At 42.0% G+C, this 26892-nt stretch overlaps 1 protein-coding gene across 5 annotated transcripts in view; it reads left to right on the forward strand.

Moving 5' to 3' along the window:
* Nucleotides 1-26892, forward strand: part of ADCY10 (adenylate cyclase 10) — a 98182-nt gene that overhangs the window by 36582 nt on the left and 34708 nt on the right. For all 5 annotated transcript variants that reach the window (XM_035279230.3, XM_078356337.1, XM_078356338.1 and 2 more), the window contains 9 exons: nucleotides 216-271; nucleotides 5635-5788; nucleotides 8443-8635; nucleotides 9455-9541; nucleotides 13075-13349; nucleotides 15211-15347; nucleotides 18935-19063; nucleotides 20553-20831; nucleotides 20954-21244. In XM_035279230.3, the coding sequence (XP_035135121.3) occupies nucleotides 216-271; nucleotides 5635-5788; nucleotides 8443-8635; nucleotides 9455-9541; nucleotides 13075-13349; nucleotides 15211-15347; nucleotides 18935-19063; nucleotides 20553-20831; nucleotides 20954-21244 (1601 nt within the window). The remainder of the gene's footprint in view (nucleotides 1-215; nucleotides 272-5634; nucleotides 5789-8442; nucleotides 8636-9454; nucleotides 9542-13074; nucleotides 13350-15210; nucleotides 15348-18934; nucleotides 19064-20552; nucleotides 20832-20953; nucleotides 21245-26892) is intronic.

The raw sequence follows: 26892 nt of genomic DNA on the forward strand, positions 1-26892 counted from the left end.
TACTATGGTAAACAGATGCTACCTGAGTTCTTTGGAATTCAAGTAAGACCGTCTCCTCCTTTCTCCTTCTTTTGGTGTTTGCAACTCTTGAGTCAGGGGATAGACTATTGTTAGCGATTGAGAAGGAAACTTTCTGGGAACTAAGAACTAGTCACTCTTGCTCTAATTGTTCCCCGTTTTGAATCTAACATCTGTTCTTTTGTTCTTCTCTTCAGCATGTTTGGTGTGTCATATGTCATCTGCAACAGAAATGAGGGCTTCCCTTTGCTGGGTAGGTAACAGGCTTTGATTTTAAACTTCTTTATTGAACTATAACAAAACATGCAGAAAAGTACATCAATGATAAGTGTGTGCTTAATGAATTATCACAAAATGAAAATATAATCTTCATCCAGGGTAGGAAATAGAAAAATAGCAATACACCAGGATTGCTCTTTCCTACTTCCTTTCCCCAAGACTTCTAACACCCTTGATTACTTATGCCTGTTTAAAACATTGATACAGATGGAATCATACATTGTACAATTATATATGCCTTATATCTACTTTCTCTTACTCAATGGTATGTTGTATAATTCATCCATTTTGTTGGGTGTAGCTGTAATTCATTCTCTATAATTACTATGTAGTATTCCACATTTATACATGTACAACAATTTGCCCATTCTGTTGTTATACAACATCTGGGTTATTTCTAGCTTTTGGTTCTTATGAATAATATTGCCATCAGCATCCTTACACTAGTCTTTTGGTGAACACACATATGCATTTCTGTTGAGTGAAATTGTTGGGACAAAGGGTGCAATTTTGGTAAATGATGCCAAATGGTTTTCCGAAGTGGTTGTATTTATTTATACGCTGACCAAGAATGTTAAGAGAGTTCCACTAGTTCTTCATCTTTGTCAACAGCTTAATCAATCTTAATCCTTTCAATAATTCTGTTGGGTATATATAGTGGTATCTTACTGTGTTTTCCATTTGTATTTCCCTAATGTGGTTGAGCTTCTTTTTCATAAGTTTATTGGCCATTTGGATTTATTTATTTATTTATTTTGAGGCAGAGTCTCACTCTGTTTTCCAGGCTGGAGTGTAGTGGCGTGATCTCATCTCACTGAAACCTCCACCTCCTGGGTTCAAGCGATTCTCGTGCCTCAGCCTCCTGAGTAGCTGGGATTACAGGTGCCCACCACCATGCCCAGCTAATTTTTATATTTTTAGTGGGGATAGGGTTTTACCATGTTGGCCAGGATGGTCTTCAATTCCTAACTTCAAGTGATCTGCCTGCCCTGGCCTCCTAAAGTGTTGGGATTACAGGCATGAGCCACTGCCCCAGCCCAAACTTTTTCTTTAACATATCTGTACAAGTTTTCACCAATTTTTCAACTGAGTTGTATTTTGATTATCTTTTGGAATTATTTACACATCCTAGAAATGGGTCTTTTGCCATTGGTTTGTACTGTATATCACTTTTCCAACTCTGTGCTTGCCTTTTTACTCTCTCAATTACGCATTTAATAAACAGAGCTCTTAATTTTAATATAATCAAATTTACCTGTCTTTTATAGTTAGTGCTTCTGTCTACTATATGAGATATCCTTCCTCACCCAAAAGTCGTGAAGATTTTTTTTTTCAGAAATTTTGTTTTTACCTTTTATATTTAAGTCTACAATCAATTTGGAAGTGATATTTTTGTGATTCCTGGTAATAGGGACCTTATTGTAAAAGAGATAACTTGAGATTAGACAAGGGAGTCGACCTAAAATGAGGCAGGGATATACCCATGAGAGAAGAGACCCAACGAAGATTGGCCTGTGGATTCCGAAGGCAGCCACTTCTAGCAGCACTTGTAATTTCCTTCTGTCAGACACGAACATCCCCGAAAGTCTTATCATAAGTTAAATCTTGGTCCTCACTGTGTTAGGGCAATTAAAAGGAGGCTCTGTCTCACACTTTGGAGAAATGTCAGGCCACAGTCTCGGTGTCAGCAGAGCCTCAAGGAGGGCAACAGTTCCAGACTGCAAAAAATGCTTGGGCCAGCAGAAATGCCCAATTTTCACTTCAGGTAGTTTTCAGAATCTTCAAGCCAATCGCTTCATTTAAATCCAGATTCCCAAACTCCTGAAGCTACAAAGGAGAAGGAATACCCACTCTCACCCTCCTTTGAGGCCTTACTCTTCATCCTGGGATATGCTCATTTTAATAATTGACAGCAATGGAATCCTAACCTTCTTTCTACAAGATCACAGACCCAATACGACAGTCACATTAGAACATATTACGTGTGTATATATACATATATATATATATATATATATATTTTTTTTTTTTTTTTTTTTTTTTTTTTGAGACAGAGTCTTGCTCTGTCCCCCAGGCTGGAGTGCAGTGGCGCAATCTTGGCTTACTGCAACCTCCACCTCCCAGGTTCAAGTGATACTTTTGCCTCAGCCTCCCAAGTAGCTGGGATTACAGATGTGTGCCACCATACCCGGCTAATTTTTATATTCTTAGTAGAGGTGGGGTTTCACCATGTTGGCCAGGCTGGTCTCGAACTCCTGACCTCAGGTGATCCAGCCACCTCGGCCTCCCAAAGTGTTGGAATTACAGGTGTGAGTCACTGAGCCAGGCCTATGCGTCTATTTCTCAGTCTGGTCTAATTGCCTTTTTGCCCTGATTCCACCAGGTATGACATAAAGAACAGGCCCACATACCTTTCCTTGAAGTTATAACCAAATACAGATTGTCAGAGGCTAGCAGCATGGGAAATGCCCTTCTTTCACAAGAGCTGCTATAAATGAAATTGCAACAACATGGTTGACAACCAAACTATAATAAATAAATTGTGTTATATTGTCCTCCTTATGTTCCTTAGAAAAAAGTTCTATTTTAATAATTAGGCCCACAAATTGGGTGTAATTTAATATAATATAATTATATTCATTTGTAATCTAATGAAAACAGAGAAAAAATTTTATGTTAATAATGCATTTAAATAGTCATTAAAAATAGTAATACAACAAACTATACATCTATAAATTCTAAGGATATTTTGATAGCATCCCTGAAGTGGCTTCTGTCAAACAAAAATTAATCTAGGATGCTCCCCGGAGAGAACGGAGCTGCTTTTGAAAAGTTGAATAAAGTGGAAAAAGCATGCTAGGAAGTAAACAATGTAGGCAAGGTAGGTGGGGATGAACAAGGAATGAAAAATTCACTAAACCAAACCACTCATTCATGATCTACCTAAACAGAAGTGTCCGTTCAACAGTAGAAAGTCTTACTGGTAAGAAAGAAATATGGTAATACAAACAATGTTTAAGAAAGTAAGATAAAAGTTAAAAAAGAAAAAAAAAGTACAAACCTGACCATTTCACTGGCTTCTCTAGCCCGTGAATAACACTCGGTGGCCCTCCTCACCCAATCTAGTTTTAATTTATTACTCAGTCACTTCAACTCTGTTCTTACAGAACACCCTAGATCCTGTCAGCCCCTTCACTCTGCCACATCCACCCACCAAGGCTTGCCCTAGTTGAGAGTGAGCTTAGGAAATCCAGTGGATCTACGATCAAAGCCATTAGGCCTTGGGCACCTGACTTCATTACTCCAAGCCCATTTCCTCACTGGTAAAGTAAGAATTACATCGCTTACCTGATATATACATCGACGGAGTTATGTATATAACTTGGACATAATCTACACTAATAATCTCCTATCTACTGTTATTCTCCAATAAACTTCACTACTTGCCATTCCTAAATCAACTAATTAATTAATTAATTGTGGCTTTTTAGGGTAAAAAAATGCATACAACAGTCCCTGATATTGACACTTTGCTTAGATAGAAACAAGGAGCATGCATTTCAAGTTAAAGAGACAACCTCATTTTAGAATCCAGCTGAAGGTAATTCATAAGGTCCTACCTGTAGGTGTAGGACTATGCAGCCTTTTAAGCCTCATCTTATGAGTTCCTATGTGAGCTTCCGGCCAACGAAAAAACATCTCACAAAATTGAGGTTCAAATGCACTTTCAGAAAGGGAATATTTCACTCAAAAGAAGCAATACAATCTGCTAAGTAGTTCTCACTAAGCCATACTCAGAACTTTATATTACCAAGCAAAGCACTTAGCTGCTTTTTTTTTTTTTTTTTTTTTGAGACGGAGTTTCGCTCTTGTTACTCAGGCTGGAGTGCAATGGCGCGATCTCGGCTCACCGCAACCTCCGCCTCCTGGGTTCAGGCAATTCTCCTGCCTCAGCCTCCTGAGTAGCTGGGATTACAAGCACGCGCCACCATGCCCAGCTAATTTTTTGTATTTTTAGTAGAGACGGGGTTTCACCATGTTGACCAGGATGGTCTCTATCTGTTGACCTCATGATCCACCCGCCTCGGCCTCCCAAAGCACTTAGCTTCTTTTTATTAAACCTCTACACTTGTATTAATGGTCCTTCAACAAGGACATTAGATAATACCTGGATATTATCAGAGCAAAGAAGGAATAGTTGGTTCTGAATGAGTCTCCAACTTTTTTGACAAAAATTGCTCATGGCTTAGAAATTACAGTTCTTCCAGCTCCTTCCTGTTTACCCAGATTTCAAAGACTGTGAGCTGAGTTTCAGATTTCAGCCTGGGTGTCCTGTTACAGTATTTAAAAATACACAAGAAAAATAAGGGTTGTAACCCAAAGTGATTTTTTTTCTTTTTCTTTTCCAAGTTTTCCATATTTTCTACAGTAAGCATGTTAGTTTTATAATCAGAAAAAATCTACAATTTATTTTCATTAAGAATTTAAGATGCTTTTATGATCGGAATAATCTAACATGACTTTTGAAGGCAAATTCAATTTTACTCCTGGCAAGGCTTTTTGTAGCCCCGAATTAGCCTAACTTTCATTTATAGAGGGCAAGTTTTCTTTATTACAGAATCAGAAGTAAAATTATTTTATCCATAATTCTTTAAATGTAGAAAACCTAACTTTGATAAATTTAGTTCCTAATGTAATAGTCTACAGATTACTTCTAGAGTGTTATTTAAAAAAACAAGTGCTAGAGTTACTTCCTGGTTGTGTAATCTAAGCAAATCTGAGTTTTCTACACTATAATTAAACGTTATAACGAGCTTTATAAGGATACCTTCCCTCACAGCCTCTAATCACATAACACTGCAAAACCACATGGTTAGCTAAAAAGCTTTAAAACATTTTGAAAGTTCATAGGGCTTCAAGAAAGTCTGAACAATGCCATGGAAATTTCAAGGATTTTTTTTTTTTTGAGACGGACTTTTGCTCTTGCTGCCCAGGCTGGAGTGCAATGGTGTGATCCCGGCTCACTGCCTCCTGGGTTCAAGTAATTTTCCAGCCTCAGCCTCCCAAGTAGCTGGGACTACAGGCAACCGCCACCACGTCATTTTTTGTGTGTGTTTTTAGTAGAGATGGGGTTTCACCATGATGGTCAGGCTGGTCTCAAACTTATGACCGCAGATGATCCACCCACCTCAGCCTCCCAAAGTGCTGGGATTACAGGTGGGAGCCACTGTACCCGGCCCAAGGATATTTTTAGAAGTGTTTCTATGTGTTTTTTTAAATATCCCTAGACTATTTTATGTTGATGAGTTTGCTCTTTTTTAACACTAAAAATAACAGGACGTGATAAAGAGATCAAATACTTCATTGATACTATGAATGAATTTTTGACGTCTAACAGCAGCCAAGTCTTAATGTATGAGGCATTAATGGGATATGGAAAAACCAAGATACTTACGGAAATTGGGTACCTGGCCCACGGTGAGAACCACAAGTAAGTGTCTTGGACTAATCATTCTGTGTGAACTCAGAATCCTGATTTATTTGGATGTTCCTCTCCTTCCTATAATTTGCCTTATGTAAATTATCCATAATCTACAATTATTGGGTGCCATGACCCTTATGCTAAATAGGTAATTAACAATAAACATACAGAACTAAGAAAAAGAGAAATGGGGTTGGCCCATGGATATCCTGATTTAATGCCAGGTAGGGCTTGGTTATTCAAAGGTTCTTAAGTAATCCCAATAGTCAGACAGATAAACACTGGCATGGATGTTGAGATCAAGGCTAGGTTTGGTCTGCAGAACAAATACATAAGTTTAGCTAGCTAGCTGACAGGGAATCACTAGTTTGAACTATTTAGTCCTGAGACTAGGGATAGAGAATGACAGGTCTTTGGATTTTTCCCTGGAAGATAGAGCTAATATACTTATGCTTATTTATTTTCATATAAGGAATATTATGAGGGCTATCTTTGGGACAATCTGTTCTACTTCCTCATGGAAGTAGATAATACAGTATTAACAGTAGTGAGGACCAGGACAAAAAGGATGATGTCTCAAGTCTTTTCCCCATCTAACCTAAACTGTACAAGGGGAAAATGCTTGTTAATCTACATTATTTTTAGTTGTATCTCTATATCTCTATCCCATATTAAAGTCAGGCCTGAGAAAGGCCAGTTTTAAAACATCTTTACCATAGCTGAGGGGATATTTCGCAACAGTCAGAAAGTATTTGTTTATTTATATATCCAATCATTTATTAAATTTCTACTATGTTCAGGAACTACTAAGTGCTGTATTCATTAGCCAGGGCTGCTGTAAAAAAGTACTACAAATGGGTGGCTTACAATAGAAATTTGTCTCATAGTTCTCAGAGGTAGGAGTGTGAGATCAAGGCATTTTTCTTCTTCTCTGGACCATGAGGAAGAATCTGTTTCATGCCCGTCTGCTGGCTTCTGGTGGTTGCTGGCAATCTTTGGTGTTCCAAAGACGGCTTGTAGAAGCATCACCCTGATCTCTGCCTTCATTTCCCATGGCATTCTCCCTGGGTGTCGTTTGTGTCCAAATTTCTCCTTTTTCTAACGGCATCAGTCATATTGGATTAGAGGTCCACCTACTCCAGCATGGTTTCATCCTAACTAATTATATCTGCAACTACCCTGTTTTCAAAGAAAGTCACACTTTGAGGTCCTAGAGGCTAAGAATGTAACACATGAATTTTGTGGGGACATGTGTCAACCCATAACAAGCGCCAAAGCCCTGAATGTGAATGAAGTCGATCTCTGCTCTTAAGGAGCTCTCACAGAAGAGGAGAGAATAATGTGTTAGTCCATTTTCACACTGCTATAAAGAACTACCTGAGACTGGGTAATTTATAAAGAAAAGAGGTTTAACTGACTCACAGTTCCACATGGCTGGGGAGGCCTCAGGAAAATTGCAATCATGACAGAAGGCAAAGGAGAAGCAAGGAGTGTCTTACGTGGTGGCATGAGAGAGCGAGCAAAGGAGGAAGTGCCGAACTTTGAAACCATCAGATCTCGTGAGAACTCCCTCAATATCATGAGAACAGCATGGGGGAACCGCCCTTCTGATCCAATCACCCCAATAACCTCCCAACAGGTCTCTCCTGACAGTCAGGGATTACAATTTGAGATGAGATTTGGGTGAGGACACAGAGCCAAACCATATCAGATAACAATAGAAGTAGAATGTAGTAAGGGCAACGATAGAGACACGCGGTAGAGAATTGTGGAAGTTCAGAGAAGAAAGGGTATGTAGCCAACCTTGGGGCATCAGTGACAGTTTCCAGGAGGCTACACCTGAGCTGAGACTTACAGATGAACTTCAGCTGAGGGGAAGTAAGAAGTGATGGCACTCTAGGCTGAGGAGACAGCGTAAGCAAAGGCATGAAGAGGAGAAACAGCTCTCAGCGTGCAGGGAATTCTCACCTGTGTGCTGTTGGTGAAGGGTAGATTGCTAGGCAGAGAGTGGCAAGAAAGGACAGAATGAGGCTTTGTAAAGTCTTATGTGTCACATAAAGGAGGCCTGGGCTCATGTCTTTAGGCAATGGGAGCTCCCAGTCAGAGGGTCATGATCCTGGATGGGGGTAGTGGCTTGCTATTGTGGTAGTATAGGGTGGCAGAAGGACTAGAAAGGAGAATTAGCTAGGTTAAATTAATCAGGGCTTAGGAACAGGAGAATGAGGGAGTATTTCAGAAGCACCAATAAAGAACCATTGCCCCCAGCACTTTGGGAAGCTGAGGCAGGTGGATCACGAGGTCAAGAGATCGAGACCATCCAGGTCAACATGGTGAAACCCCGTCTCTACTAAAGATACAAAAAATTAGCTAGGCATGGTGGCAAGTGCCTGTAATCCCTGCTACTCAGGAGGCTGAGGCAGGAGAATTGCCTGAACCCAGGAGGCGGAGGTTGCGGTGAGCTGAGATTGCACCATTGCACTCCAGCCTGGGTAACAAGGGCAAAACTCCGTCTCAAAAAAAAAAAAGAACCATTGCCAGATAGCTTGGAAAATCTCCATCATTACAGCTGAATATGAGAAGACAGAGCTTTCCTTCAATCTTTATTATTTTCAAAAATATATATTTAAAAACTCTCTTCTGATTCTTGATTTTCTCACAAACAGTGTTATTGCCATTGAATTGACTAAGATGAGCTTCCATCAGCCTTTCCACACCATCCAGATGCTCGTAGCCAGTGTCCTAGGCCTGGGAACTTGTAAACATTATAAAGAACGGCAGACCAACCTTCGAAATAAAGTCATGACACTGTTGGATGAAAAGTTCTACTGTCTTTTTAATGACGTTTTCCTTGTTCAGGTAGCTAGCTAGTTTTATACTTCTGCACAAATAGCCGTGGGCAGGCACAGCAACTCCTCCCTGGTGCTTTGTGACTTAGCATCTCTTTGGTCTATATATCTAGAGTATTCAGACAGTGAGTAAATGGAATCCTCTTTGGATTTCCATCCACATTCTTGACATATTAGAGGTATCTAGAAATACCACACTCAAGAAAATCCAAATGGCCATTTGCTGACTCATTTTTTTCTTACCTTTCTATCATAGCTATCCTATACTAGCTACTCTGGGGCACAAAATCACTCTGTTCCTACAAGTGATGTCAGTGCAGACTGTGCCCTGTTTTTTCCTGAATTATCTAACACAGGGGTCCCCAACCCCTGGTACCAGATCATGGCCTGTTAGAAACCAGACCACACAGCAGGAGGTAAGCAGTGGGTGAGCAAGTGAAGTTTCATCTCTATTTATAGCCGCTCCTCACTGCTTGCATTGCCACCTAAGCTCCTCCTCTTGTCCATCAGCAACAGCATTAGATTCTCGTAGGAGCATGAACCCTATTGTGAACTACACATGCAAGAGATATAGACTGTGTGCTTCTTATGAGAATCTAATGCCTGATGAACTGTCACTGAATCCCATCACCCCCAGATGGGACCATGTGTTCATGGAAAAATTATCTTCCACAAAACTGGGGGCTGGTGCCAAAAAAGTTAGGACCACTTATCTAACACATGAGGATTTTAAGACACAGAACAGTTAAGTGTTTTGCACAAAGTTGCACAGCCAATAGTTTCCTTTGCTATTTTCCTATACTCAATATTCTCATAATTCTTTGTACAGTTCCCTGTTTCTCAGGAGATTTCCAGTATGAGCACCTTGAAAAAGCAAAAGCAGTTGGAAGTATTGTTTATGAAGATCTTGGAGCAGGTAAGAGCATCTGTGGGTCAAGAAGTTGGGGGAACAAAACTGGGCAAATCACCACAAAGCCAAGTGGTTTGAGGGGTTCAGACCACATTGGCAGGAGGCTTTTGAAGTATGTGAAGGCTTTATCTTAAAGTGCTTCATTGTCCTCCATCCTCCTGAACCTCAAGCTAAAGGTCTGTTTAGAATTTAGATGCCTTGAAAATAGATATTTAACATTACTCCTAGGAGTTTGACCTCTCTCAACACTCTTTCTTTCATCCTTTGTTGAGATGTAACGTACCAAAGTGGTTACATATGCATGCTCTGTAGTCAGACTACTGAGGTTTGAACCCCTAGGCCTGTCACTTGCTACCTGAGCAACCTTGAGCAGTGACTTACCCTCTCTATGTTTGTTTTATCATCTATCAAATGAAAGAAAATAGTACCTAGCTCACAGGCATGTAAGGTTTAAATGACTAAATTATATGTAGAAACACTTAGAATAGTGCCTCTTTCATGAGAAACACTCAACAAGTGTTAACTCTCTCTCTCCCAGTAATTTCATGACTGTCTACTATATGTTGATCACCAAATTTATATTTCAGTCTCCACCCCTCTTATAAACACCAAAACCGTATCCCCAAGAATCTTCTATATATTCCCCTTGGATGTAGTGGCTCATGCTGAGTTGAGCATCTAATGCCAAATTTATAGTTTTACGATAGTGGCCTTTCTTCCTCATCCTGATCCTGATCCCTGATTTCATTAGTAGCAAATTATGCCATCCTTCATCACTTAAAGTTATCCTTGCCTTCGTTTTCACCCACACTCCCACATTTACTCAAGTCCTACCATTTTTACTTGAGACAGTCTCTGGAATCTCCTTGTCCTCTCTTCCTATTGCCATATTTCAGGCTCTTATCATCTTTTCCTGGACTATTTCCATATATTTCCAAATAATCTCTGTGCTTCCTACCTCTCCATTCCAATTCATCCTTCATATAATTATCAGAGTACATGCAAATCACACCAACCCATACTTTATACTCTCCAATTAAGTCCCAGTGGTAATAAGATAAAAGCCAAAAGATTTCCTTTTAACCTAGAGAAATGCCCCTCATCCTTCAAGGTCACCTCTTTGGTGAGAACTTCCCCAGATCACTAGGCATGACTAATTCTTTTCCACCAGGCTTCCATAAGGCTTTGAACACATGTCCAGACATACTATACACTTGATACTATTATGGTATGTTGTCATTCATTGCTTGTATATCTGTTTTTCTCTCCCTCAGGAAATTGTGAGCTTTTTTTTTTTTTTTGAGATGGAATTTCACTCCTGTTGTCCAGGCTGGAGTGCAATGGCACAGTCTCGGCTCACTGCAACCTCTGCCTCCTGGGTTCAAGTGATTCTCTAGCCTTAGCCTCCCAAGTAGCTGGGACTACAGGTGCATGCCAACACACCTGGCTAATTTTTGTATTTTTAGTAGAGACAGGATTTCACCATGTTAGCCAGGCTAGTATCAAATTCCTGACCTCATGATCTGCCCACCTCAGCTGGGATTGCAGGCATGAGCCACCGTGCGTGCCTGGCCTCTAAGCTTCTTAAGAACAGAGAGTCTCTTAACATTTCTGTATCACTATTGATGAGCAATGTTCCTGGTACATAATAAATGATCGAAGTAAGTTTGTGGCATTGTGTTATATTTGTAATATAGCCTTCTTCTCCGCTTCAGGTCATGCGCAAGAGAACGTCAGTAGCTTCTAAATATCAGGCTTTAGACTGTTTGCATCACAAGTATTTACAGGAAGCTCCTTTAAAAATATGGATTTGTGGGCCGGGCGTGGTGGCTCACGCCTGTAATCCCAGCACTTTGGGAGGCCAAGGTGGGTGGATCACGAGGTCAAGAGATCGAGACCATCCTGGTCAACATGGTGAAACCCCGTCTCTACTAAAAATACAAAAAATTAGCTGGGCACGGTGGCTCGTGCCTGTAATCCCAGCTACTCAGGAGGATGAGGCAGAATTGCCTGAACCCAGGAGGCGGAGGTTGCGGTGAGCCGAGATGGCGCCATTGCACTCCAGCCTGGGTAACAAGAGCGAAACTCCGACTCAAAATATATATATATATTGGTTGGTACTGAAGCAGAACTTTGTTTGGAAACCGCGACTAAGGCTGTGCTTTAGGTGCTGACAAGACTTTGGACCATTAACTATCTGTGTGACCCTGGCCAAATTACTTAACCTCTTTATGCCCAAATTTTCTCAGGAAGTGCATTCAATAGTACCACTTTATATGGATGCTGTGAGGATTAAATTAATTATATAAAGAGCATCCCGGAGCGCCTGGAACATAGCGTTGGCTTTTTTTCCACATCAGAGAGAACCCAATCCTCATTTTACATTGGGAGAAACCAGGCCAATGTTTAATGATTGAATTCATGCTTTTTTTGTTCCTGCTTTATTCTCTTCAATATATGAATTACTCATTAGCAAGGCTATCCTAAGATTAAAACCTACATTTCTATCTGCCCCATCTTTTTAAAGAGACCAGTGAAAATCAAAACAATGTAGTGCCAACCTCCTCACTAATCAAACTGTTCTCGGGGTTAGTCAAGGGCTAAGTATTTGGTGACAGAATGGGGCTGTAGGAGTAGACTTACGTGTATGTGAACAAGGCAGGTTGTAACACTTTACAATGACTATCAAGCACAAAGAGAAAGAATGGGCTAACCCAGTCTCTTCTCAGAGGGAAACAAAAAGCAGGCATTAGCAGTCTGGAGCAGTAAGAACTGGGGAGAGGGTTTTCTCCATTGTGACATCGTACACAGTGGTAAGGCAGAGCCTGCTATGCAGGTGCTTGACCTAAAATGTAGGCTCCATGTTTTGTTTGAGACTGTATTCTCAGTACTTAGAACAGCACCTAACCCTAATAAATGCACAATAAATGCTAAATGAGTGGATAAATACTTCAGACTACTTAGGGAAGGGTAGTCTATATGAGAAAGGGACACATGATCTGTGTTTTAAGAGTAACACATACCACAGTTCAAACTAGAATAGCATCAGCGGCCCGCAGGGTGAGGACTAGTTTCGTTTAGCACCTAGCCCAGCAGGGGTGGTCAGTAAGCATGTGTTGAATACATGTTGGTTGAATAAATGTCAAGTAGATTTTCCCAGGAGAACTTCATTGTTCAATAGATTAAAATGACTCGTAGTTAACAAATCAGCTCTTTTTATGTAATGGGCACTTTCAGTTGGCTTTTGCGAGTACCCCTAAAATCCCATCTATCCTACAAATCTGCACTATTTTTACACAAAGTTTTGACCAAGTCAGAGTCCGTTCCAGCCAGCTCTGTCCAAATAGCCACAAATTCTAAGTTAATGGAATATAAATTAAAGCAAAGTTACCAGAAAGAAAAGATTGAACTTAGCTAGTGCTTTCACTGCATCATAAGCAAACCACGAAACTCAATGGATACATATGCATACCCATACACATGTAAAAAAAACCTGACACCCTACAGAGTTTCTCTTTCTATTTCTCTATCCTGTCCAGACTGTGAAAGAGGAAAGGATTATTTTTATCATTGATGAGGCCCAATATGTGGATCCGACCTCCTGGGCATTTATGGAGAAGCTTATCCGGACTGTTCCTATCTTCATCATTATGTCCCTGTGTCCCTTCGTTGACATTCCCTGTGCAGCTGCCACTGCCATAATGAAGAACAGGAACACCACCTACATCAGCATTGGTCCAATACAGCCTGATGACATCTACACCAAGGTCTGTCTGGACCTCAATGTAAGCAGGATCCCCAAAGAACTGGGCTCGTAAGTAACCTCTTTCTATTCTGAACTCTTGACATGTGCATTCATTCCCTGGGTCCAGCCTTCATCAGATTTCTTAGTGTGTGTCTTGAAGTGCGTATTTCAGTATCTTTTCTGGCTCCTCCATTTGTTTTTGTTTTTATTTTTGAGAACAAAGTCTCACTCTGTTGCCGAGGCTGGAGTGTGATGGTTCAATCCTCTTTCTCCCAGGTTCAAGTGTCTCCTGCCTCAGCGTCCCAAGCAGCCAGAATTACAGGCACGTGCCACCATACCCAGCTAATTTTGTATTTTTAGTAGAGATGGGATTTCTCCATGTTGGTCAAGCTGGTCTAGAACTCCCGACCTCAGGTGATCTGATGCCTCAGCCTCCCAAAGTGCTGGGATTACAGGTGTGAGCCACAGTGCCTGGCCAGCCCCACCTTTTTTAAAATTTTTTTTTCTTTTGAGACAGGGTCTCACTCTGTCACCCAGGCTGGAGTGTGGTGGTGCCATCATGGCTCACTGTAGCTTCAACCTCCTGGGCTCATGCCATCCTCCTCCCTCATCTTTCCAAGTAGTCAGGACTACAGGTGTAAACCCCTGGTAACTTTTTGATTTCTGTAGAAATGGGGTCTCGCAGCGTTGCCCAGGCTGGTCTTGAATTCCTGGACTCAAGCAATCCTTTCATCTCAGCCTCCCAAGATGCTGAGATTATAGGCATGAGCCGCTATGTTTGGCCTGGTTCACCTTTTGAAGGGGCCATTCGTAATGCTTGGTAGGATAGATGTGGCTTACCTTTTCCATGTTGTCTCCCTGTTACGCCTTCTCAAACTTTGCTTAGTGGGTTTATTTCACTTTCATCATGGGGGGTATGGGTATACTCACTTTAACATACCGTGACTAAGAGCATTGTCGTGGGCAAGTGACAGGAAAGGCAAACTGGTAAGCCTTAAAGACCACGACCTGCCACGAAGCAAGGTCTTATCTGGCTGACAATGGTGTGGTGTGGTATTGGTGTTCTCTGTCTATGGCAGACGTGGAAAGCTGATTCACTGGTGAGTGCTCTCTGAGCTTTTCAGTGATTCCTCTACTCGGGTCTTGACAGCGGTCACCTTAACAACATCGACAGTGTTTCTTCTTTCGCCGGCTGTTTACAGCCCATCTTAGTATCTGCAATGAGTTGTTGCTCCTGGAAGAAAGATGTCTTGGACAAAGGCTCATTTAAGATAACTCCAGGCACAGTTTTGGCCCTTTCTTTTTTTTTTTGAGACGGAGTCTTGCTCTGTCACTCAGGCTGGAGTGCAGTGGTGGGATCTTGGCTCACTGCAACCTCCTCCTCCCAGGTTCAAGTGATTCTCCTGCCTTGGCCTCCCAAGTAGCTTGGTCTACAGGCACCTGCCACCACACCCAGCTAATTTTTTGTATTTTTAGTAGAGATGGGGTTTCACTGTGTTAGCCAGGATGGTCTCTATCTCCTGACTTCATGATCTGCCCACCTCAGCCTCCCAAAGTGCTAGGATTACAGGCATGAGCCACCGTGCCAGGTCTCTCTCTGTTTAAATTATATAAAATACATATATCTTTCCAAAGCCAAAAAGGTACATCCTCCGTCTTGTTTCCCTCCCTTATCCTATAAGTAACCATTTGGATTTTTGGCTTATCCTTCCAATGTCTCTTTCAAAAACTATAAAGTGTGTGTACACTTATTCCATACACACATAAGTGAAATAAAAAGTAAAAAAAAGCAAATGCCTCAAAATTGAAAACAAACGGAAACAAACGAAGAATGAGAAGAAATTATTTTCAAGTGATTGAGAAGACAAATGTTTTTCCTTCCTAAAAGATGTATCTTCAATGTAAACAGATTGCCTTGTTTTCACTGCAGGTACCTGGTGGAGAAAAGCAGTGGGATTCCATTTTACTGTGAAGAATTGCTTGAAAGCCTAGAACATCACAATGTACTCGTTTTCCAACAAATGGAGTCTGAGGAAAAGACAAATATGACCTGGAATAGCCTGTTCCGTAAGTCCCATGTCGATGGTTCTTTTTTGCTCTGTTCTGAATGACTTAAGTCTTCATTCAGAGAAGGTAGGAAGAACGAGCTATTCCATAGGCTGCTTCCTGTAGAGTCAGAGGGTTCTGGGGAACCAAGAATTATTAGATCTGATAAACCAGATTGTAAGAGAACTTAACATTGCTTGGGACTCCCTGGACTGGGCTAAAGAATGTATAAGTATGGTCAGGCATGGCAGCACATGCCTGAATCTCAGCACTTTGGGAGGCCGAGGCGGGTGGATTACTTGAGATCAGAAGTTCAAGACCAGCCTAACCAACATGGTGAAACCTGTCTGTATTAAAAATACAAAAATTAGCCAGGTATGGTGGTGGGCACCTGTAATCCCAGCTACTTCAGAGGCTGAGGCAGGAGAATCACTTGAGCCCAAGAGGCGGAGGTTGAAGTGAGCCAAGATCATGCCACTGCACTCCAGCCTGGACAACAGAGTGAAAGTCAATCTCAAAAACAAAATATGTAACTATAGTGGAAATGACAGAACATTGACAAATCTTAAGGCCCAGAACTGAAGGCCAGCTTCATTATTATCTTCAAAAAAAACCTTTCCTTTCTTGCTAGAGGTAAAATTTCTACTACAAAGTAAGTTTATCAACAAAGATCCCATGCTACAAATATGTACACAGGAATGAAATTTGAAGTGATGGCATGAAGGAGACCATTTGGAATTTTTAGGAAAATAATTTTAGTGCAGGGAGAAGGTTGGGGCAGAGGATACGGTAAGAATACAAGATAGAAAGTAGAGAATCAAGGCTATAGCAACAACAGGCGAATCTGAGTGAAGAGTACACTGTTGTCTATCACCCTTTGAATTACATTATGAGAGTATCCTATTATTTATCTACTGTTTAATGTTTGTCTCCCATTAGAATGTGAGCTCTCTAAGGCAGGGAGTCTTGTGCTCTTCTGAATCCCCAGTCCTAGGAAGAGTCCTAGTACCTAGAGGCACTCAGTCAACACTGGTTGAGTGATGGAAAGAATAATTGTGTCACTGCTAGGTCCTGGAAGGGGAAAGAAACATAAGAGAGCATGGACCACATCATACCTTTGAGCCCAACCCTCCTATTCCCAACACACACACACACACGACCCCTTTTTTGGTATGCTACCCTACCTTGGCTTCCCAGACCCCATATTCCTCCCATTCTCCTCTCTCACCTCTCTGACCAGTCCTCAGATGCTCCTTGGCTCTCTTCCTGGGTCTACTCCTCCTGGGAGGACATTCTTCAAGTTCTATCCTTAACCGTCTCCTTTTGCTAGCTTTCTAGAATTGGAAACAACTCTTTCCCCAGTTGTTTTCATTTACTCATCTATTTCTCAGCCTGTGTGTGTGTGTGTGTGTGTGTGTGTGTGTGTGTGTGTGTGTATTCTCCAACCCTAACCTCACCCTTAATTCCACACTCATATTTCCAATTGCCCATTGAACTATTCCACAGATTCCGTTGCACTTAATACATCTAAAACTTGATGTGTTACCCTCCCTCCTCAACCACCCCTCCCCCTGTACTCCATGTCTCTGTCACTTCTATCACTGTCTTGTTTAGGCCTCATTTCCTCTATATCTTTAGTACTTGCCTTCTCCTTGCTGCACCGCTTACCTGGTTCTATCCATCCTCACTTCTTGACATTCCATTGTCATAGCTCCTTACATAGTCTTCCCTGTCCTAGTCTCTGGCCTTTCCCATATGCTGCTTCCAGTGCTACTTCCTAAATATGGCTGGTTGGATTACTACTATCTCCTCTTCGGCAATCTGTGATCTTTCCCTGTTGTCTATAAAGTCCAGTCTTCACAGTATGGGGTTTAATGCCCTCCATGCTCTGTCCCAAACTAACTCTCCGAACACATGTCCCACAGTAGCACTTAGCCATGTTGGGCCACTCCATTCCCCTAACTTGCTAAGTACTCTGAGGCTCCCGTGCCTTTGCGTTGGCCTCTCCTCCACTTTCCTCTTAGAATATCTCTTCATCCTTCAAAGATCAATCAAAATACTTCCTCCTCTGGGGCCGAGCGCAGTGGCTCACACCTGTAATCCCAGCACTTTGGGAGGCTGAGGCGGGTGGATCATGATGTCAACAGAACAAGACCATCCTGGTCAACATGGTGAAACCCCGTCTCTACTAAAAAAAATATACAAAAAATTAGCTGGGCATGGTGGCGCGCCTGTAGTCCCAGCTACTCAGGAGGCTGAGGGAGGAGAATTGCCTGAATTCAGGAGGCGGAGGTTGTGGCGAGCCGAGATCGCGCCATTGCACTCCAGCCTGGGTAACAAGAGTGAAACTCCATCTCAAAAAAAAAAAACAACTTCCTCCTCTGTCAAGCCTTTCTGAATCCACCACGTCTGATTTAATTGTTATTTTCTGTTCCCTCAACATGTTACTTTTTGCTCTTCAGCTCTTAAGTCACTCATCCTGGTTTTATAATACGTTACTTATACATCTGTCTCCATAGATTTTTAAGCCTCTTGAGGGCTGGAGGCACGTGTTATTCATGTTTACAGCCTTCACTAGGTATGATGCATAGAAAGTCCTTAATAAGTATGTCCTGTCTTGAGTTGAAGCCTCTGATGCTTACTGTTTGTGCCCAGTCACATAGCACTCATTTACTGCCTGGCAGTCTAGCTCTTTGTGTACATGACTTAGAGCTCCAGGAAATAAGGAACTTGGTTTTACTCACCTTCCTATTTCCACCTCACCTAGTACAGTCTTGCAGCTACCAAGGACTACATGAATGGCTGAAGGAAGAGAAAAATCATGCATTTTGGAGTACTCAGAAACCAAATTACTAGGCACATTTACTATTCCAACTTCACCATTTCAAATATCTTTCCGATAGCAGCCATGTCTTAATTAGAGTACAGTGCCCCACAGAATGTGTTCGTATCTGAGTGTGGGTATGTAAATCTATACATACAAATATATGTTACTGTATACTGGAATACATTCTGGTAATCTGTGAATCAAATGTTTGTAAAACCTTATATCCTATGGAAGACATCAATATTCTTTCAGTTGGGCAGGGTGAGCAGAGGGAGACAAAACATTTTTGAGCATATCTAAATTTTCATAAATCAGTTTTACTTAAAACAGGGTTTCCAGGGGTCCAGTGCGGTGTGGCTCACGCCTGTAATCCCAGAACTTTAGGAGGCCGAAGCAGGCAGATCACTTGAGGTCAGGAGTTCAAGACCAGCCTGGCCAACATGGTGAAACCTGTATCTACAAAAATTAGCCAGGCATAGTGGTGGGCACCTATAATCCCAGCTACTCGGGAGGCTAAGGCAGAAGAATCACTTGGAATTGGGAGGTGGAGACTGCAGTGAACCAAGATTGCACCACTGCACTCCAGCCTCGGCAACAGAGACTCCATCTCAAAAAAATAAACAAAAATGTAAACACCCAAGGTTTCTAGAATATTTGATGAGCCAATATACATCTCTGCCCATGCTTCCTCACATGAGATCTGTCTCAAAGTTCATTAGAAAATCAGACCTTGTAAGACAGGATAATGACTCAACTTTTCTTCCCTTTTGTACCCCTGTAGAGAATTTCATTAAGCCAACAGAGAAGTTAAAAATGTCTACTTCCCATAGTGATAGGAAAGGTGAAAAAGTCTGTCACCCCACAAGTGGGGTCAGATTGCAAAACATGTCACCCCCAGCGCCATTAAAAGGTAAGAAAATCTGACCTGGTGTATTTATTTTCTAGTTTCTAAAATCCATTTTGGCTTTCTCTAGATGACTGTTTTTAAAAGGAAAAAGGAAAACAGCAACACAGGCTGTTTGTCTGTTTGCTCTGCACTGCCTGAAGCAGCGAGAAGGCTTCAGGGTAGGCTTGGCTTTTCTTCTAATTAAGAGCCATCTTTCCCCCAGATTCTGGGATCTGCATAAAAGAATGAAGTATTGTACATTTTCAATTCAACAGAAACCAAATAACGAGGGAGAAAATATAATACTGAGATAGTTCCTGCCATCCACTTTTATGAGAAAGAAATGGCAAGAGTTTTATATGAAAGATGTATTATTCTTTTAAAGAAAAATGACTTTCAAGGAATGTTTTAGTATGAACTCAACTCTAATTCCTACCATCCATAAGCGACTTTAAATGTTTAGAAAGATGGCCTAGGGACATCTCAAGGTCCTCAATCTTTAAAAGAATGGCATTTATGTTTTGTTCACTGTGTCTACTAATATAAGAAGGTGGTGGTTCGCACCTGTAATCCCAGCAGTTTGGGAGGCCGAGGCAGGTGGATCACCTGAGGTCAGGAGTTCGAGACCAGCCTGGCCAACATGGTAAAACCCCATCTCTCCAAAAAATACAAAAAATTAGATGGGCATGGTGGTGAGTGTCTGTAATCCCAGCAACTCGGGAGGCTGAGGCAAGAGAATCACTTGAATCTGGGAGGCAGAGGTTGCAGTGGGCAGAGATGGCACCATCGCACTCCAGCCTGGGCAACAAGAGTGAAACTTCGTCAAAAAAAAAAAAACAACAGAAAAACAGAAAAAAGAAAGGAAGGAAGGAAGGAACAAGGTGGACTAGCTTAGGCTTCTACTTTGTTCTTTGGAGAGTTGAAAAGTTCCAATTTTGTCCCTAACAGAAGGATACCCTGGTCAAAATGTCCAGGAAGCCACATGAGCTATGATACTCAAGCTTAGATGAAAAGTTGGGATAGGAGCTGTGAACTCTGACACTTGGTTATGACTCAGAGATGATAATGCATGTCATGAGAATACATAAATTCTTAGGGAAGATAGAAGCTAGGAGTCTCTAGGAGAAAGAGGAGCCAGAGAAGATGATAGAAGCATCAGCGGAGGAAGGCAGAGGAATGGCAGACCCTGCTCCTTCTGAAAACAGTGGTTACAATGTCCTCTCCTCTCCTCAAACACGCTTGTCACACTTTAGCACAAAATCAGAACACCATGTCATCGATCTAATTTTGTCAGGTCATTGTGCCATGTGTCTTTCCAGGCCATACGCCTGCATCTTCAGTACTCCCAGTGTAAGTGCTAGCCACAAATTAGGTGCTAAACAAATACTTCTTTTGACTTAGCTTGTCTGAGTTTCTTTCAATAAGAACTATAGAGCAGGATGGTTGTCCACCTCCTCTTGTATTTGATAAAGACAAATAACTAGTTCTCTACTGTGTGGCCTTCTACCTGCAGAAATCTCTCTGGTCCAGCTGGATAGCATGAGCGTTTCCCACCAAATGCTGGTGAGATGTGCTGCCATCATTGGCATGACCTTCACTACTGAGCTGTTGTTTGAGATTCTCCCCTGTTGGAATATGAAGATGATGATCAAGGCCCTGGCAATCCTAGTAGATTCTAACATTTTTTATTGTTTCCGGACTGGCAAGGAGCTTCAAATGGCTCTGAAACAGAACGAGGCCTCATTTGAGGTGCATTATCGCTCCTTGTCTCTGAGGCCCAGTGAAGGGATGGGTGAGTAGCACCTGGAGTGACCTAATTTCCTCTTAAGACCCACCTAGATCAAAGAATTGACTTATATTAGGTAGAAGGGGCTGGTCTGTTGCCCACTGATCTGTTGCCACTGCTCTCTCTAGATCACAAGAAAGAGGAAGAGCTTCGTGAACTGCAGAGCGAAGTGATCAAGTGCCACATCATCCGATTCTGTAGCCCTATCATGCAGAAAACAGCCTATGAGCTGTGGCTCAAGGACCAGAGAAAAGCCATGCATTTGAAATGTGCCCGCATTTTGGAAGAAAATGCCCACAGATGTGACCACTGCCGAAACAGGGACTTCATTCCCTATCACCACCTTACAGTGAATATTCGGCTCAACGCTTTAGACGTGGATGCTGTTAAGAAGATGGCTAAGTCTCGTGGATTTCAAAGTAACCTATTTCATTTTAATATTATCCTAACTGTTCTTGGACAATCTAGAGACTAAGATCTAGAAGGAGTGCGTGTGGACCTTGAGGGTTCTAAGACCCTTAGGGGCTTGGGCACAAAGAATCATGAGACTTCAGCAGCCTAGGCCAATGGGGAAGAGAAGAGTATGGGAATGTACCTGTATCGAGTCTAGCAGAACCAGTCTCACTGTGAGACTGTCAGGGAGGGTTTGGGGATAGGGACTCTGGCAAAACAGGGTGTGACCAGAGCTCAAAAGAAAATATCCCGCTTAATTCACATTAAGGGATGAAATCCAAAGGGCCTGGGGGGGGGTACAATATGACATGGTGACATGTTTCTTGGTAAATAAGAATATTGTTGCTTTGTTGGTCTAGTTTGAAACAGGTTCCAGTGGGAAAAGAATATGAGTGTGAGAAAATTAGCCAGGGCTAAGCAGGTCAGGGCTCCAGAAAAGAGAACATGGTTTCGGGGCAGAAATTCAAGATCATCTGAGAAGCAAATGTAAAAAAAGTTACAAACCAGTAACACCAACCAGCCATGTGATCTGACAAAACACAGCAGAGGATTCAAGGGATGTAAGTACCCAAAGACTCAGTCACTGCAGGCATAATGGGTGTCAGACAGAGCTGCAACACCAATTCTAGCCCCCATTCATGGTGGCCAGGGAGCTTCTAATGGGCTGCCTACCACAGTCAGAGGACCTTGGCGATTATGGCTAAATCTGGTTGGGAAAGCAGAGGCTACAAGTAGAGGACTCCTATATTATAAGGATATTAAAAATCAGGAACAAATGTATCTAAACTGCCTAGCACATAGCAGGTGCAAAATAAACTTTTTCTCTCTCACTCATTCTTTATTTCATGTGCATTCTCACTGGATCCTTGTATCAACCCTTTAACGTTGATCAGGGTTATTTTCATTGTATTGATTTTTAAAATTGTGGTTCTGGAAGCTCTAATTCCTGAGCTCCCCAAAGGTGGGGTTGGACTTTTAGGTAGTACTTGCCAGAAGATAGGAAGTTCGTAGACACAGCATTATGTAGAAATCAGAGGGTAAGAAAGTTGCAGCTTTGCACAGTGGGATGAGCATGTTGTTGAAACCGCACTAACATTCGTCCATCTCTTTTTGGAAAAGAGGAATCAGGCTATAGGTTCAGAGCCTTAGGAACTAGACTCTGAAGATTTCTAGTCCTCCAAGAGCTTGAGTACAAAGAGGACAAGACTTCAGCCGTGGTCCCACCCCCACTGGGGCAGGGAAGATGTCAGGGGATCGTACACCTACTTAAGTCTAGTTCTATTACTAGGATTTATTAAATTCTCCCTTGTGTGTTGTAGTTTTCCAAAATTGGAAATATTATCACAAAAGTGGTATGTGTGTAACCTGTTGAAATTGAAATTTGTGCCGAAGCACCAAGACACAATGAATGCTGCAATCCAGTTAGGCAGTGGATATACAGAATTTACAAAGGAAATAGCTGAGAATCAGTTACAATCTTGGATCCTTTGCCCAGATCTAAGACATAGGTATGAGGAAGAGTATGTAGCGGGCCAGGATTTGTGAAGAGATCTCTTTGGTAACAACTGATGAGGTGCTGTGTGCCCTCCTCAAGTGGGTTGTTTACTTCATCACCTCAAACCTAGTGAGGTGTCTTCCTTAGAATCAGAGGACACAGAACACAGGGACCTGCCTCATGCCTAAGAAGATTGAAGTGGCCTGTGGCTGCATTGGGATCAAGCTGCCATCCCAGACTATGGGAAAGGATGTGTGAGGGTTTCTTATGCATCAGATATAACCCACCTGGGAGAAACAGCCAGTCTTGAATCATTTTAAGTTCTTTCCAGAGTGCCCTTGGGAGGGTGAGAAGACCCCTGGGTGTGGACTGCTAAAACAAAACAGGGGTAAGGGGGGCAGACTGTGGAGCACTGGGATGTGCTGCCTGAATCAAGGAAGCTTCAGTGAAGGATCCCACACAGGACCCCATTCAAAGAACCAATGAAAGGATAAGTAGGAGATGTAATGATGGAAAGAGATGGGTGAAAGAAGAATATTTGACTGCTGGGGTGAGTCATACATATACACATACACATATACAAACATACACATGTACATATACATATACATAGATGTATTTTTTGGTAGACTGATGTTTTATTTTGGGGGATAAAGTAAGCTAAAAGAAGCTGACAGCTAGAAGATACATCAGTTTGAGCAGCTGCCCTTGAGCAGGCTGACTATGGTCATCAAAGCAATGTCAGTTATTTGCAGATTCTCCAATCAACTGGCAGTTCAGCTCTGGAGCATATGTGACCAAACGTCTCTGAATAATGTTTGCTGGTATCTCCTCTATCAGCACCTCCACCAGAGTCAGGCCATGGCTCTACTATTTCTCTTATCAGAATTTTTCACCTGTTCAGAAGGCTATCGACTAGATAAACTTTAGAGACTTTAAATTTCCTAAACGTTGCATTATAAAACAATAATCCCATGGCCTACTGTCCCACACACCTTCAGTAGTTCTAGTCAGGGGCAAACATTTTTAACTTAGCTGTTCCTTCTAGTTATTACCTCCATATACTAAATGGTATATTAATATTGCTTTTGATTTTTAAAAAAATCAAATTCTAGGCCAGGTGTGGTGGTTCACGGCTATAATCCCAGCACTTTGGGAGGCCAAGGGGGTGGATCACAAGGTCAAGGGATCTAGACCATCCTGATCAACATGGTGAAACCCCGTCTCCACTAAAAATACAAAAATTAGCTTGGCATGGTGGTGCACGCCTGTAGTCCCAGCCACTCGGGTGGCTGAGGCAGGAGAATTGCTTGAACCCAGGAGGGAGAGGTTCCGGTGAGCCGAGATCACGCCATTGCACTCCAGCCTGGGTAACAAGAGTGAAACTCCGTCTCAAAAAAAAAAAAATCAAATTCTGACTTGTTTTCTGGCTATGGCAGATGAGGATTTAACTCTGTATACCACTCCTCAGCCCCTCTCCCCTATATTGTTATATAACTGGCATTAGATAATCAATGAAGTGTTTACATTAAGACTATATAAATGTTGTCCATTACAAACCAAGCAGTATACCGTGAATAGATTTAACAATGTTTTTCCTAGATTACTAGGAAACTTTTTTTTTTTGCAATGTCTTAAAATATCCTGCTTCAACCTATCCTAGACAGATACTCTATCCATTATCCTTGAATCTCCCAAAGCGTGAAGTGTAATCTTTAGGCAATACTGGTCAAGGACATAATTGGAACCAAGTGCGGTGGCTCATGCTTGTAATCCCAGCACTTTGGGAAGCTGAGGTGGAGGGATCACTTGAATCCAGGAGTTCAAGACCAGCCTGGACAATAAACTGAGACTCTGTCTCTACAAAAAACTAAAAATAAAAAAGTTAGCCAGACATGGTGGCGCACATCTATAGTCTCTCAGGAAGTTGAGGTGGGAGAATCTCTTGAACCCAGGAGTTCAAGAATGCAGTGAGCTGTGATCATGGCCAATGCTCTCCCCAAAAGGCAAAAAAAAAAAAAAAAAAAGACATAATTGCAAGAGATTCAGGACCATTGCATTATGTGTGAATCAGTTAGGGAGGACGCTAGTAACTGGTTCCCTTTCAATTCTCATGTCCTTCTTAAGAAATGTTATTTTCTGAGCCTTGATTCAATCCAAAGATTTACCCTCCTGGGTGCTGTCCTTCAGCCTCTTCCACCTATTTCATAAGTGACTATTCTTCTTACTCCTTTATCTTCTGCAAATATGTTGAAATTTCGTTCAGCATTTCATTTACTCATTCCACAATTATTTATCATGTTCCTACTACGTACCAGATACTGCTTACTGCTCTAGGCATCTGAGATGCACTGGGGAACAAAACAGCATTCTATTGGGGAAAAGTAGACAGTAGAGAACAAAAACATAAGAAAGAAAGAAATTTCTGGGTTCAGTGGCTCATGCCTGTAATTCCAGTAGCTTTGAGGGCTTGAGGCCAAGAGTTCAAGACCAGCCTGGGCAAGATAGCAAGACCCCATCTCTTAAAAAAAAATTAGCCAGTTGTGACGGTTTGTGCTTGTAGTCCAAGTTACTCAAGAGTATTGCTTGAGTCCGAAAGTTTGAGACTGCAGTAAGCCCTGTTCAGACTACTATACTCCAGCCTGAGTGACAGAGCAAGAACCCAACTCTTAAAAAAAAAAATAGGCTGGGCATGCTGGCTCACAACTATAATCCCAGCCCTTTGGGAAGCCGAAGCGGGCAGATCACGAGGTCAGAAGTTCGAGACCAGTCAGGCCAACATAGTGAAACCCCATTTCTACTAAAAATACAAAAAAATAGCCAGGGGTGATGGTGTGTGCCCATAATCCCAGCTACTCAAGAGGCTGAGGCAGGAGAATCACATGAACCTGGGAGGCAGAGGTTGCAGTGAGCTGAAATTGTGCCATTGCACTTCAGCCTGGGCAACAGTGTGAGACTCCGTCTCAAAAAAAAAAAAAAAAATTAAACGGTGTAAGTGACAAATCCCATGGAGAAAAACAGAAAGGGTAGGACAAGGGAGATTAGGAGTGCAGAGTCATTTGGGTGCCTTCGCTGCAAAGCAAGACCCATGTAGAAACAGAGGAAGCAAGGGGTTTTGCTGTGTGAGTGGCTGAGGAAGACTATTCTAGGCAGAGGGGTAGCTAGTACAGTGATCCTAAGACAGGAGCGTGGCCCTTCCATCCTATAGATTTTGAATTTACGCTTTTAAAGATCATTTAATTATTCCCAGACACAGTAGCTCACCTGTAATCCCAGAATTTTGAGAGGCTGAGACAGGTGGATTGCTTGAGTTCAAGAGTTCAAGACCAGCCTGAGAAGCATGATGAAATCCCCTCTCTACAAAAAAAATAAAAATACAAAAAAATTAGCTGGGTGTGGTGGCAGGTGTCTGCAGTCCCAGCTACTCAGGAGGCTGAGGCTGGAAGATCACTTGAGCCAGGGAGATTGAGGCTGCAGTGAGCTATGATAGCACCACTGCACTACAGCCAGAGTGACAGAACAAGACCCTGTCTAAAACAAACAACATCATTTTATTCTCATTTAGTTGGGTAAAATGTCCTGAACTTGGGGAGACAGATAAACCCAGGAGGTAGTCTGACACCTTGAACCTGAAGTCTTATTTCTGCTTCTTTGAAACCACAAGGTGGGCAAGTGATATCTTTGCTTTTCTCTTCTTTTGAGAACCTACAGGCATTTTGTATCCTTTTTCTTTTGATTTTTATAGATTCTCCCTGTAGTAGGAAACTCTTAATAGAATATCTCCTTTGTAAATGAAAAAAATAATAAAAAACAACGTGATCTGGCCAGGTACAGTGACTCATGCCTATAATTCCAGCACTGTGGAAGGCTGAGGCAGGTGGATCACTTGAGGTCAGGAATTCAAGACCAGCCTGGCCAACATGATCAAATACTGAGACTAGAGACCCCCACCCAGGTGGCACGGAAGGAACTGAGAAGTAAACACTCAGATAGAACAACAAAGTGGGACTATCCAGGGGGCCAACAGCCTTCTGAGCTGAGAGCCTCTGGGGACTGATAGCATTTTGGGCTGAGGGCCTGGAGTAGACTCTGGCCCACGTAGTTATTCTTTGAACAGGT

The sequence above is a fragment of the Callithrix jacchus genome, chromosome 18 (assembly GCF_049354715.1).
Source record: "Callithrix jacchus isolate 240 chromosome 18, calJac240_pri, whole genome shotgun sequence".
NCBI lineage: Eukaryota > Metazoa > Chordata > Mammalia > Primates > Cebidae > Callithrix > Callithrix jacchus.